The sequence below is a fragment of the Plectropomus leopardus genome, chromosome 12 (assembly GCF_008729295.1).
Source record: "Plectropomus leopardus isolate mb chromosome 12, YSFRI_Pleo_2.0, whole genome shotgun sequence".
Classification (NCBI taxonomy): domain Eukaryota; kingdom Metazoa; phylum Chordata; class Actinopteri; order Perciformes; family Serranidae; genus Plectropomus; species Plectropomus leopardus.
The window spans coordinates 1667055-1681398 of record NC_056474.1 but is presented as its reverse complement, the minus strand read 5'-3'; the positions used below and the strand labels follow the sequence as shown (position 1 = coordinate 1681398).

Below are 14344 nucleotides of genomic sequence, written 5' to 3'. Positions count from 1 at the left end.
CTGACTCGAGCACGAATATTTGTCTGAAACGTTACACAAAGGGCGGCTGTGATGTCCCCGTACTCACAGGATCTGCACATCGCCATTTTACATGGTGACAGAGGGGGCAGCGTTTTTTTTATAAAAATGACACTCTGGAACCCGGTTTCAAACTTCGTCTCAAACACACACACACACACACACACACACACACACACACACACACACACACTCAGTCTAACCCGACCAATTAAACCTAATCTGAGCCCACAAACTCCTCTTTGAAGAGGTGAGAACCAAAATGTCCTCACTTTCCAAAAATGTCCTCACTCAGCGGGTAAAAAAAGCGTGTATTGGTCCTCACTAGCAACTACAAGTACACACACACACACACTGAAGTGGGTGGAGCTTACAGCAGTTTGCCCCTCTGATTGGTCAAAACAGTCTCTACTCACAAAAAGCAACATCTGCTCTGAAGCTCAACAGGTGACGTCCGTCTCCTGTTACACACAACAGACGGCACACACACACACACACACACACACACACACACACACACACACACACACAACATAACAGACAAAAGACACATATAAAGCATGCCCACACAGACCAATACCCACACACACCCTCCCACAGCGAGCAGCTGCTGGAGCTCACTGTCATATGTGGTCTGTTTCGGGGATCGAACCTGTGGCTCTTGTGTTACAGGACGGCCCTCTGACAGAGCCGCTCCGTCCCTCTGACACTCGTCTCATTGCAGTTTGGAGAACACACGATTGAGAGCAGCTCACGCTGATACTTCGGGAGCTTAAACAGATTGAGTGTGACAGTCTGAAGCTGACTTCATTTCGACTCTGAGCCGAGCAAATTAAAACCTTCCGCTCCGTCTGGACCAACGTGTCGTTTAACAACGCCGAGCTGAGTGGGAGAACAAAAAATTAGGATTTAAACTGAGAAGAGGAGAAAAGAGAAAAGGGAGAGATAAAAAATAACAAAAGAAACAGAGGAAACGAGACAAAAAGAGACAAGAGGACTGGAAGACAAACTCGAGCTATCAGGAAGATAAGGGACACAAAGAGACACAAGAAGCTGAGACAGAAGAAAGAAGGAGACAGTGAAAGAAGGAGGAGAAAAGGATTAAAAAGGAGAAACAAACAAATGAGAAGAGACGAGTCTTTCAATAATTATACTGCTATTATCCTGAATGATACGATATGGCACACCTCAAATCACCTGAATAACAGATGCAGAAATGCACATAAAAAATTTCAGAATGCAGGCATTTATGTGTTTGACGCTCAAAGTTTTCGAGTTTGTGACCCCAAACCCTCAGCTTCACGTGTCCCCTCAGTGTTAAAACTACAGCAGCATCCTGAGCTGAGGATCATTAGCTCCAGCAGGTCTCACAAGTCTCCGAGTGAGTCGGGGGCCGAGAGATAAGAATGCTTTAATCTGCCGGTAAATCTGCAGGACAATACGCCGGCTCAACATGACCCTAAATCCCTCAGCGCTCACATTTACAGGACGTCTTCTGGTAGCGACCCTCCGCTGTACAGCGGCGACACAGGAAGTCTTTGTTAGAGATGTCAGCACAGGACGGCAGCGGAGAGTAAAACCCAAAAACTCTTCACACAGCTTTTTGTCTGCTGGCCTCGTTTTAAAACTTTAGTTAAACAGCAGATTTTGAGTCTAAACTCAGTTAACTTCAGGCTTCTGGACAAAGAATTTGCAGATATTTTTTGCACATAATGACAAGAATTATGAATTATGCACAATCAAATAGATATTAAACCCTTTGAAACTTAAATAAACTGGGTTGATTTCTGTCAGAAACACAGGAAGAAGTTACAAGCTACAAGAAAATTACCCGAAATTTAGCAACAAAAAAAGAAAAAAGAAAAATTGTAACAAACAGAAAATAATAAATAAATAAATATAAAAATACAATATAGGGTTAGGGTTAACAATTGACAGTAAAAATGATTTATTCCATTATTTTTGTTCCTAGTAGCTCTCATTTACTTATAGAAGTTGCACATTTTTGTACATGCATTTATTAACTGTAGCATGCAAACTAACACTAACACTGACACCGTATTAAAGAGTAATTTTTGAGTAATATAGTATTATTTCATAAAACACTTGTTGCCAACTTGACATCATAAATTCATAAACACGGCGGTCAAAACTCCATGTTTGGTGAATGGTGAGAAACATTTTTTATTAATTCCAGTATTAAAGAGTAATTTTTGAGTAATATAGTATTAATGTTAACTGCTGTAATGTCACTTTTCTAAAAAATAAAAAAAAACAAATAAAATGGGGACAGCTATCAGCATCTTGCTTAAACCCTCTCAGCATTAAAATGCAGCCCTTCAAAATGCAAAATCCCTTCTTCCACGCTGTTCCCACGTAATGACCTCAAAGCTCATGAACACAACAAAGTCGGAGGAGTGACTTCCCAGCTCGGAAACTACGACTTTCTGACATCACATGAATGCAGAAATACTCTCAGTATAGCATATCCGTAAACTGATGGACTTTTTTTAGGTGGGACCGTTTTTAGGTGGTGAGAACACGCTCTGTCGCGGAACCCCTCCACAGAATTACATCACAGCCAACTTTGACAAACTACGTCAAATCCAAGCTGAAAATCTCGACAGGTTGATTCATGTTACTCTTAATAAGCAACTCAGACCGCACACGAAAGACACTCTGACCTCTGTCCCGTATGTCCTTCACCTCGTCTGTATCCGCTGTTTTGACAAGACGCGGATCAAAGAGGTAATGCAGAACCAGATGGGGTTTAGGGGATTTGCAGCATCTTGAGCTGATCCCAAATTATAAGTGGACCTCTTTAAGCGTTTGCTCTCTTCGAGGTTGACGAAAAAATCTGTCAGCTGAAGAAGACGTACGAGAGAGAACGCAATCTCGGGAGAAAGAAGAGCGAACGTCGCCTGGTGTTTCATAATGCCTTTTCTTACAAACAGTCAGAGCTGCCTGTTAATGCATCCAGTTTTATTACTGCACCACACGAGAAGCACTGCGACACAAATTAAATCAAAACTGAAAATAAAAATCCACCACATGGTCTGAAACATGACAAAACGAGAAAAACGTCACTGAGTTCTTTTATCATTTGTTCTTTGTTGTGTAACGGGTTGTTTTTCTGCTTTAATCAGTTACTAAACTGAAGCAATTAGGTTGCAGTTTTTGTTTCTTATGCTACTTCTTTTTCGTAAACCTTTAAAACCTGGGCAGGAGCTTCAGTCTGGATTTTTTTTTTTTTTTTAAAAAAAAGGGGGGAGAAAGACAATGTGCAACTATAAGCAACTTAACAAGAAAAGGGCCCCACAATTATTATTATTAAGAAAAAAATAGCAAAAAAGAAAAAAAAAAAAAAAAATCAGAAGAAAATTATTTTGAGCAAGAAGTAAAAATAAAACTTTTTTTTTTTCCTCAACAAAATTTTAAATATATAATCCTAGGAATTTAAGTTTTTTTTTAAAATTATATTTAATAATCTAATAACCCCAACCATTTAATTTATTTTTATTTATGTTTTGCATTTTCTGGGACATTTCTTTCCAAATTATTCATTGCTTTTCACTTCACGTCCTTCAAAGAAATCAAAACAATTTTCTCAAGTTTAAATGCTAGTGAAAGTCACAGAATAGCACATCAAAAAAACATTTAGCATGTTGAAAAATGCCATAGTATCAATAAAACAGCCACAAAAGTGTTTAAATATCAGTAACAATAAAATAACCTCTTCTCCCCAACTTTGCAGTAAGTGCAATAACGCCCTGAAGGTAAAACTGCAACTGAGGCACGAAAAGTTCCTCAGTTTTTATGCAGTTTAACAGTCCTTAAAAAGATGAAAATCCTTAAAGACGGTGAGAGGACGGGATGCAACCCTCAGTTTAAAAGACGTGAGTGCAGATTCAGACAGAATCACTCAAAAGGCCGTTTAGTGGTTCTTACCTGTCCGTAGTCTGTGGCAAAGACGACAACCCCTCCAGAGCACGAGGACACGGTGCTGGGAAGGTACTGCTCATCCTCCCGTAACCACACCCGCTCACCCTGCAGGAAAAAGAAGAAAAATATATATTAGTTTTACTATCAGGTACTGGAGTTAACTCTTCAATGAACATGAACATGAATACAAATACAAAACAAAATCAATTAAAAACTTCAAACCAGGATCTCCAGAGGTGGGCAGAGTTCAGCAGCAAACGAGAACCGCCAGATGATTTTAAATACCCAGAAAATGTTTGCTCTAAAGCAACCAACAGCCAGGCGAAATGTTGGACATGGCACATTTCTGCAAACCACAATTATGTTTTTTTGTTATTGTGTAGCAGATACACTGAAACCACAGAGATGCCTGAAAACTTTACTTTTCAACAATGCTGCAGTTAACGTGTGGTTGTTTCAACACGTTCTCATCCCAAACTGTCACATATCGCTGCTTTGGACTTCCACTTCTACATATTACGCTCTGGGTGTCCCTCTGGGTGTCCCTCTGGGTGTCCCTCTGGGTGTCCCTCTGGGCTCGCTATTTTTGTTCAGCAATGGTACTACCATGATGTCAATGCACTTATTGGTATGGATGGTTTGGATTATGCAAAAGTGGCACAAGGTAATTTGTAGAAAAAAACCTTCCCATTCAGACAGGAAGTGAACACAGACTCCCACATGAAAGTCCAGAGTTTGTTAAATCCATCCACTGCCCCTCCCACCCACCCTATGACCTTTGGGCTCTTTATATTATGTTGTTAACGGCTGTGTTTCAATCAACGTCATCCAGCAGCGAATCATGCAGACTTGACAGATTCCTGTCAAGTCTGCATGATTCCCGCCGCCATCTCAACTGACGCTGCCTGTTCACGTATCACGCGGCCACAGCAGGCAACATCCACCAGCAGCATATAAACCTTAATTTAACCATTAAGTCCCACTGACATCGAAATTACTATTATTTTGAAGAAAGAGCATCAGTGTTCAACGACTTCAGAATGAGAACCGGCTTCTTGTTTTTCCAAACTTATAAAATTACACCATAAAAAAAAAAAAAAACAATCTCAGGCACTTCACCTGCAAAAAATAATGCGCTTCTTCCAAACATGTGATGTACAGAAGTTTACTGCTTCCACCATTAAGTTGTTTTCTGAGTCGAGTTGATAGAAATCATTAAGAGAAAGTGATTTTGAGGTCATGCAGTGAAGTGCAGCCTCAGTCTGTTGTTACCGTGGCATCACCACGGCTCTGACCTTTCTCTGACCAGCAGCGGGCCCTCGGCGTGGACAAAGCCTGGAAATCTCTGCCGTGTTGGGTTTCAGAGATCTGCACGTGCGGCCGGGCTGCAGTCGCCCCGGCGGCCCGTAAACCTGCATGTTTATTGATACTTTTAGTGAGCGACGGCGGAGCAGAGTCAGAAAACACTTTATACCCGTTGACCTGTTGAGTTTACGGCCTGGTTGCTACAGTGCCCCCCCCCAACTTCTTTTTGTATTGTGATGCATATCCATGTAGCAATATGGATTTGTTTTGTATGCTTTTATTTATTTATTTTGTTTGTTTCAATCTGTTTGTGGTTTTAATTTTTAGAATAATGCATTTTTATTTGTGTATTTTTTTTTTAAAATCTTCTTTGTTGTTATTATTATTATTATTATTTTGTGATTTATTGTAATATATACAAAAATTTATATATATATTTATATAAAAACTTTTTTTTTTTTTTTTAAGAAAAGTTTTTTTTAGGTTTTTTCTTGGACATTATAAATTGAGTTGCAGTCAATACTTGCTCGATGGTATTCAGACTCGTGGTACTGGACTCAAAGCAAAGCTCCCCTCACTGAAATATGACTGAGCCACAGAACTGAGGGGCCCTCAAAGTGGATTCCCTCTTAATCGCATAGCCACATGTGCCGCTGTTCATTAGCGTGACGAGCTAATGCTAATGGGAAAAACAAACGCTGCACTTTCAGGAGACGCCCCTCCTCTTTCTGAACCAGGCCTATGAACGACCTTTGACCCACAAGCCCTCGTTCTGACAAAGTCGGCCTGGTGCGGCAGAGAGGGGCACCTGGGAAACAGTCAGAGGATGAATGGATGGAGTGAACACACACTCACACACACACACGCACACACACACACACACACACACAAACACACACACAGGGGGTAAAGCTCAGGGCTGCAGAGTCAGCAGTGGATCAGAGGGAGCCGTGTTGTTCTAAACCGTCGGCCGTCTGTTGGACTGAAAAGGTCCTCGGACGCTCAGAGGAAACTCGTAAACTCATCTTTTGATCGTCACAAAGTCTGACAGAGAAATGACTCGACTTTCTTCACTTCACTGACGTGCAAATTATAAACGCAAACTTTATCTTGCAGAGGCACGAAAACAATCTGTAATCGTCCGTCAGTACCTACGTAGTTTTTATTTGTATTTTCTTCTTTTTTGTTGCACATTTTGGTGTTTTCTTCACCTACTTAACCCCTTGAAACCTGGAACAACATCCGTTTTCTTGTGCTGTGTTCAGACACCTTTAACCTGCACTGAAACCTTTGACCCCTGAACAAATCTGGTTGATTTCTTTGTTTCTATATATTTATAAATATCCTATTTAAACATTTTTCAATTTTTTTTGGGGGGGTCTTAACTTTATACAACTTATAACATCTTATTATAAATGTGTGAAATCACCCCGAAATGAGCAAGAAGTTAATAAAAAGTACAAAAATTACCTAAAAATTAGTTTAAAATGCATAAGAAAGTTAAAAAAAAACAAGGAAATTACCTGGAAAAAGTGTAATATAATTTTAAAATATATAATTCTAACAATTATAAATATATATAAAAAAAATTTTCCTAGCTTTTACTTTTTCCCCAGGACATTTGCCCCTAGCTTTAAAAAAAAAATCTTTCTTGCTGTCTGTGTAACATTTATCATTGAGTTGCTTATTGTCTGTCTTCCCATGTTTTTGATTGTCTCAGAGGTCAAAGGCTTTGATACTCGTAAACGATGTCTGAAAGCAGCACGAAAAAAGAGACATCGCTCCAGGTTTAATAAAAGCGTCCATGTACAATTATTCACAAGTAAAACAGACACAGAGACACGGACAGAAAACTTCATTATGAATCTGACGGCGGCGGACGTCTGGCTCTTTGATGCAGCGAAAAAAAGGAGCCAAACAACAAGAAGATGTTCTTTTGTGTCGCACACAAAGAGGAGGCGTGTGCTGTTTACCAGCCGCGACCATATGGACATTCCTGATGTGCACCACCGGAGGAATCTGATGCTCAAGTTTGGCTGGAGGAAAAAAGAGAGGGGTCTCCCTCCTCCCACCGGCACACTTTAGCCCCCAAAGACCACCAAACACACACACACACACACACACACACACACACACACACACACACACACACACACACACACACACACACACACACACACACACACACACACACACACACACACACACACGCATGCATGTTCTTTGTGGACAGCGTGTGCCGCCCGCCCTCTCTGCTGATGGGAGAGAAGGAGGCATCTAACAGTGGCACACTATCTTATTGTGCTTTCCCTCCCTCCTCTCTTAATCCACTCCCTCCCTCCCTCCCTGGCTACCTCGCTCCCTCCCTCCCTCCCTCCCTCCCTCACAGCCGCGCTGCTTCACACACTCACACACTTTGACCCACAGAGCTACTAGCCCATTTCCAAACTGGGGCTCTGTGCCAAAAGCCTGCGCTTCACCTCGTCCCCCTCATTCATCACCACTGATTGCCTGAACTCTCAACATCAAAAGATCCCGTTTGTACTTTCCGATGGACCAAAGAAAGTAAAAACCCGGGGCGGATATCTCTGTTAATGGATAAAAAAACACACTTGTGTTAAAAATGTAGGAAAAAGCTAAAAGAAGCACGTAGAGAGCCCAAACCTCCACCAAGGCTGCACAACACAACTGAAAATGTTGGAAAACTTTTGCAAAGTTTTTGCACAAAACCTCAGTTTTCACTGGTGATATTAGGGTTTTATAAACTGTTATTTGTGAAAAGTTTAACCCCTTGAAACCTGAGAAAATTGGTTTAATTTCTATCAAAAAATATGGGCAAAAGGAAACTTAACAAGACATGGCCAAAAAAATTTCAGGTGAGGTTTCAGACGCTGTTAGTCCATAATGCGAATAGAAAGGTTGTGAAAATTCCTGCTGAAAACAGTCTCGCTCGGTGGTTTGTTCATTCAGTCTAATATCCCCTCCAGAGGCGCTTCAATGCCTAATGTCATAATGTTCGAGATTCCCCAATATTGACTTTCACTGTGCCGAAAAGCTTCTGCAAATAAATAACCATGATATTCTAGAAGTGTCTCGAACCACCAGGAATCACACAGAACCCAACAACTTTTAAATAAGGAGGGAAAAATAATCCCAAACTGTGATTTTCTCGCAGCGCAGAGACATGAAAGGACGCTGGGCCTCAGCCGAGCTAATGTCAACACACCGGCAGCGAGACGCTAAAGAGGCTGGACGGGGACTGGGAGCTGTGGATCAAGGCCCAGCTGTTGCACCAGTAGGACCTCTGAGCCCTCATTCCAGTTAAAGCCGAGTAAACTATCTCACAGAGGCGAGTCAGAGGCGAGTCAGAGGTATCACAGCGTGACTGCAAGCTACGGGACGATTATTAAAGCGGGAAAGAAGCTGCTGAGGAACTAAAGTTCGGCATCTCACCACAAGAAAAGTGATTTATCTTAAAGTCTAGACGGACAACTGTTCATCAGAAATGTCTGGCTTTAGTGGGAAAATGTCACGGCTCGATAACAACCTCATGTTTTGGTTTCTCTGTTGTGTCAGCAGTCATTTTCTGAGGGCGGACATCAAGTTCTAGGAATTATTTTGACAAAAAATAGATGCTGAAAGGGCATCTGGTGGCCCAGAGCTGCAATCTGCACTGTTTGGTAAAATGAAGATCTAGAAAGTTCTGTCATGCCTCTTTCCCGTCAATATCTTAGTGACCAAATCTCAGAAGAACAGCCACAGGTAGCTAAAAAAAACACCAACATTTTGGGGCTAAAAGTGACAGGTTCCTTAAGAATTTGCTGGAAAAGCAGCCACAACTAAAAAACATCCATGTTTGAAGGCAGAAAAGCTGCTGAAAAGACAGTAATAAGTGGCTATAAAACAACCATGTTTGGGGGCTAAAAAGCTACTGGAAAATCAGTAACAGGATCTTTAAAAAAAAAAAAAAAATTAAGGGCTGAAAAGCCACTACAAAAACAGTCACAGGTCACAAAGAAATACCCAGTTTGGGGGTCAAAAATCCACTTGAAAAACAGCAATAGGCTGCTAAAAAAAAACAATTTAGGGGTTAAAAACCTGTTGGGAAAACACCATGAGTTGCCAACAAATACACACATTTTCAGTGTATGAATCTGCTGGGACAAACAGCCAAGGGTTAATAAAAAATGCCAACCTTTTGGGGCTAAAAATCAGCTGGAAAAACAGCAACAGGTTACTTAAAAAACTAGCGAGCTAAAAAGTCGACAGAAAATCTTTAACGGGGTGGCTAAAAAAAGACCAGATTTGGGGACTAAAAGCCGCAGGATATAAAAACAGCAGCAAGTCCCTAAAAAAACTTTTTGGAGACTAAAAAGCTGCTGGAAATGCAGCAGGCAGCCTTTTAAAAACGGTCTTTGTTGTTGTTGGACAGCCGTCTGCAGCTCAGCAGGTGTCACACGAGGTGATACACCGTCCACTGTTCCCTCCACGTCCCAGGGACAAAGATAGCTCATATATCACTTTACAAACGCTGATATGAAATGCATGAAACATGCAAATGTAGAAATGTACACTTTCTTCTGGAGACTTCTCTGGAGATTTACCAGCGTCAGAGCTGTTCATTTTTCTGCCTGCCGGTGGATTTTAACTCTCTCTCTTTCTTCAGCGTGTTTAGCATCGATCTGATGCTGGTTTAGTCCTTTCAGATCCACGAGAGTTGGACTTGTGTCCATCCAGCACTGTGTAACATCTCTGCTCATGAAGACAGCCACATGTGTCCACTGTCCAGAGGGACGCGTCTCTCTGGCCTTTATCTCAGTCCCGACGCCTCCTCCGGGCCAGAAACCAAAACACCAACACAAACGTCCCGCCCTGAAAGCTTTGGGGGTGAAACCGAGGCAGCGACCCTTCCCCTGCTCGTATTTTCCCTGCGTAACCTCGACATGTGTGGCTAATGCTCTCTCCGCGGGACACGGAGGGGGCGGGGGCTGGCAGAACGAGGATGCGTGGTGCTGGAAGCGTTCGTGCACCGTCGGGGTTGGAAATGAGCAGCTGTCCGGTCAGAGAGATTCCTCTTCCTCTCTCATAACAAACAGAGTCTGTGTGCGACCACAGCCATCCTCTCTCTCGGAGCCGGCGGTGCGAGAGCCTGCGGGGCCATCGCACTAAAACCGACTCAACACAACTGCTGGTATGTTCTCGGAGGGGGATGATGCATCGCTGCTCCTGCAAACAGCTGCCACTGTTTTCCGCATCTGTGCTTCAGACTGACTGTCTCTGCTGAGGACAGCGGGCCTGCAGAGAAACCGTGCAGAAAATCAGAATAATCCGGCGATAAACGAGGCAGCAGAAGTCTGGTTGTTTCCTACCGAGGGTGCGAACACCGTGTCGCCCGCTGCTGACCTTTGACCTCGTCTACACCAGCCGCGCAGAGAGAGCAGCACATCGGCAGCAGCTGCACGACTCCATCAGTGATTCACCGGATCTGCAGCCACAGTCCTGCTGTGGACTCAGAGGCTCCTCACACGTCTCAGAATAGATTTAACCCTTTGAAACCAGCAAAATCAGCTGGATTTATTTTTAAAAACATGAAAAAAAGGCAACGAGAGAAGAAATGATCTTAATCCAACTCACTTTAAAAATCCACAAACTGGTTTCTTATGGTCATTTTCGATCTTTAATTGTAAACTTCTTTACCTGACTGCACCTGTTTTAACTGATTTTGACGTTAACATTACGGATTGATTGTATGCATATTTTAATACATCACATTTCTCTTATATATATTTTCAATAGTATTATGATAATAGTATGCATTTCATTATTTTTATCAGCTGGACATCATTGTAAACGAGGGCTAAAAAAAATTTAAAAAACAAAAACACAAACACAACAAAACAAACCAAAAAAAAAAAAAACAGTCGTGCAAAATCCTCACACAACTGTTTACGATAGATTTCATTATTTGTTTATTTATGCATTTATTTCCTTGAATGAATTACGGAGTATCATGAGAGAGAATCAGAATCGGCTCTGAAACTTTATCACCTTTAGCAGTAACTGTACTGGATCAAAGATAAGACGTAATGGTCTGAAGTCTCCAACAATCCAGGAAAAAGCCCCCCCCCCCCAGCAGGTTTCCCTCCGTCAGCCGAGTGGAACAGATTATCTGCCGCTTGTTTGTACAAGCCCAACGTGCTCATCACGCCGCCTCCCTCAAACGTCACGCCAAGAGGAAAAGACGGCCGTGTTAAAAGCAGTGAAAAAAACCTGCTGCTCCTGAAAGCATCTTTCAAATTCACCAGTTTCAAAGGTGAACAACGGATCAGAAGCGGCGCGTCACGCACCGTTTATCAGATGTCTGAAGGGGAGGAGGAGGGGTTAATGGCTTACGCACCCGTTTTTTGATCTTGGCGGTTTGAGTGCAGGTGTGTGCTCGTCGCTTCACGAGACCCCGAAACCTTCAAAAAACAGTCATGTGATTTCAAAAACGTTCAGCTGTCAAAGAGGAATCACAGACAGCTGACAGATATCACAGAAGCTGCCTCACCAAACATTTTTAAAACTAAAAACTTTTCTCCTCACTTTAACCTTGAACTCGCCGGCGCACTGACGCACTGCTGCACATCTTTAAGATGTTGTATTTTCAGCATTTTTTTTGCATTTTATGCACTCTTTTTACCCGTATTTTTTATTAATAATGTCAGTGGGTTTTATTTTATCTTCTATCTTTATGTTATGTAGTCTGTGCATTCAATTTTTATCCTTATTTTATCTTACTTTTGCGAGTTTTATCCCGTCATTCTATGTATTTTATTCTGATCTCATTTTATTTTTACATGCAGGTTTCATTATGTCTTTATGTCTTTTTGTGTGAAGCACTTGGTGCATTTAGTCTTTCTTGTAAAGCATGTTGGGCTGCATTTCTTGTACGAAAGGTGCTATACAAATAAAGTTTATTATTATTATTATTATTTTTAATGATTATTATTCAGCCTTTGTTGGTAATAAATTGACTAATACTCATGAATATAACACAGTCACAGTAACAGAGTCACAGTCACAGTCACAGAGTCACAGTCACAGAGTCACAGTCACAGAGTCACAGTCACAGAGTAACAGTCACAGAGTCACAGTCACAGAGTCACAGTCACAGAGTTACAGTCACAGAGTCACAGTCACAGAGTAACAGTCACAGAGTCACAGAGTCACAGAGTCACAGTCACAGAGTCACAGTCACAGAGTCACAGTCACAGAGTAACAGTCACAGAGTTACAGTCACAGTCACAGAGTCACAGTCACAGAGTCACAGTCACAGAGTCACAGTCACAGAGTAACAGTCACAGAGTCACAGTCACAGAGTCACAGTCACAGAGTCACAGTCACAGAGTCACAGAGTTACAGTCACAGAGTCACAGTCACAGAGTCACAGTCACAGAGTCACAGTCACAGAGTAACAGTCACAGAGTTACAGTCACAGAGTAACAGTCACAGAGTAACAGTCACAGAGTAACAGTCACAGAGTCACAGTCACAGAGTCACACAGAGTCACAGTCACAGTCACAGAGTCAGTCACAGAGTCACAGTCACAGAGTCACAGTCACAGTCACAGAGTCACAGTCACAGTCACAGTCACAGTCACAGAGTCACAGTCACAGAGTCACAGTCACAGAGTCACAGTAACAGTGTCACAGTCACAGAGTCACAGTAACAGTCACAGAGTCACAGTCACAGAGTCACAGAGAGTCACAGTCACAGAGTCACAGTAACACAGTGTCACAGTCACAGAGTCACAGTAACAGTGTCACAGTCACAGAGTCACAGTAACAGCGTGTCACAGACGGCGCTATCAGGCGCTTTGTTTTGCCTTTGGAAGATAAGCGCGGGACGACTTGTCAAACAAATTAATTATTAACGTTTAGAGGGAAGTTCTTTTTATGGCCGAGGTTAAAGTGAGTAACCGTTTCCATTCACATATTCACCATTTGTGTGTTTTTGAATTTGTCTGACTCTCATCCAACAGAGCCAACAGAGAGGAAGAAGACAGACACAGATTTCAAAATAAAAGCACTGCAGTGGCATGAATCTAAACACTTACTTTAAAAAAAAAAAACATATTTGGCCAGACCGCTTTTTAATATAAAGGTTTTCTGCCCTGACCCTGTGAAAACTGGAGCAGCACTTTACTATCAAGTATTTAAACCTCTGAATCCCACCCAAACTGATTTCTTTCAAAAACTCAGAAGCAAAAAAGCAATGAGCAATGTGGTAAGAAATGTTCCACAAATTGCATGAAAATGTATTTTTTTTAAAAAGCTAAGGAAAAATATCTAAGAAAAAAAAGAAAAAGCTAGGGTGAACTTTACTAATAGTTATCATAATTACATGTGTAAATTAAGTTACAGAATCTATCTCTTTTTTCCAGGTCTGTTTTTAATAATTTGTTTTTTAATGTATTTTCCATTTTGGGTTTTTTTTGGAATATTTGGGTAATTTACTTGTACTTTTTACGAATTCCCTGCTAATTTTTGGGTCTTTTTTTCTTTCATCGCTCATTGCCCTCTTCCTGTGTTTTTGAAATAAAATCAATCCAATTTGCCTGGATTTCAAAGGGTTAAACTAAAGAGCAAAGATGAAGACTGTTATTTTTACTCTCCACAGGAAAAAGTGTATAGCTTCCCAAACATACACAGCGAGTGAAAGTTTGCCCTTTGCACGTTTCCACCTGTTGCAGGTCAGATCTTACATGCAAGTTTTAAAAAGCTTTTGCAAAACCAGAAAACGACTTTGAGTCTCGAGGTTAAAGAAAAAAATAAAAGCGTTCAGCGTGCTCCTCTGCGATGACAGTGAGTGACACACAATAGAAACAACACACACATCAGCGTTCAGCGGGAAGCTGCTGCCTGGGAAACGCAGCCAGGACGAAGTCTGCGAGTGCAAAGTGACCTTGAACCTTTGCTTGAATGCGGCACGGACCAATCAACTCGCAAAAACCTTCGTGGAGAACCAATCAGCAGTTCAACAGCAGAGGTCGCTCAGGTTTGAATGACTGGGCACAAAGTGAGGGCAGGGGATTGTG

The 14344-nt window shown here is 41.7% G+C and overlaps 1 protein-coding gene across 1 annotated transcript in view; it reads right to left on the bottom strand.

Annotated features, from left to right (window-relative positions):
• Nucleotides 1–14344, bottom strand: part of myo10 (myosin X) — a 127445-nt gene that overhangs the window by 78812 nt on the left and 34289 nt on the right. Inside the window, exon 2 of the mRNA XM_042497410.1 lies at nt 3967–4065. Coding sequence (XP_042353344.1) covers nt 3967–4065 — 99 coding nt within the window. The remainder of the gene's footprint in view (nt 1–3966; nt 4066–14344) is intronic.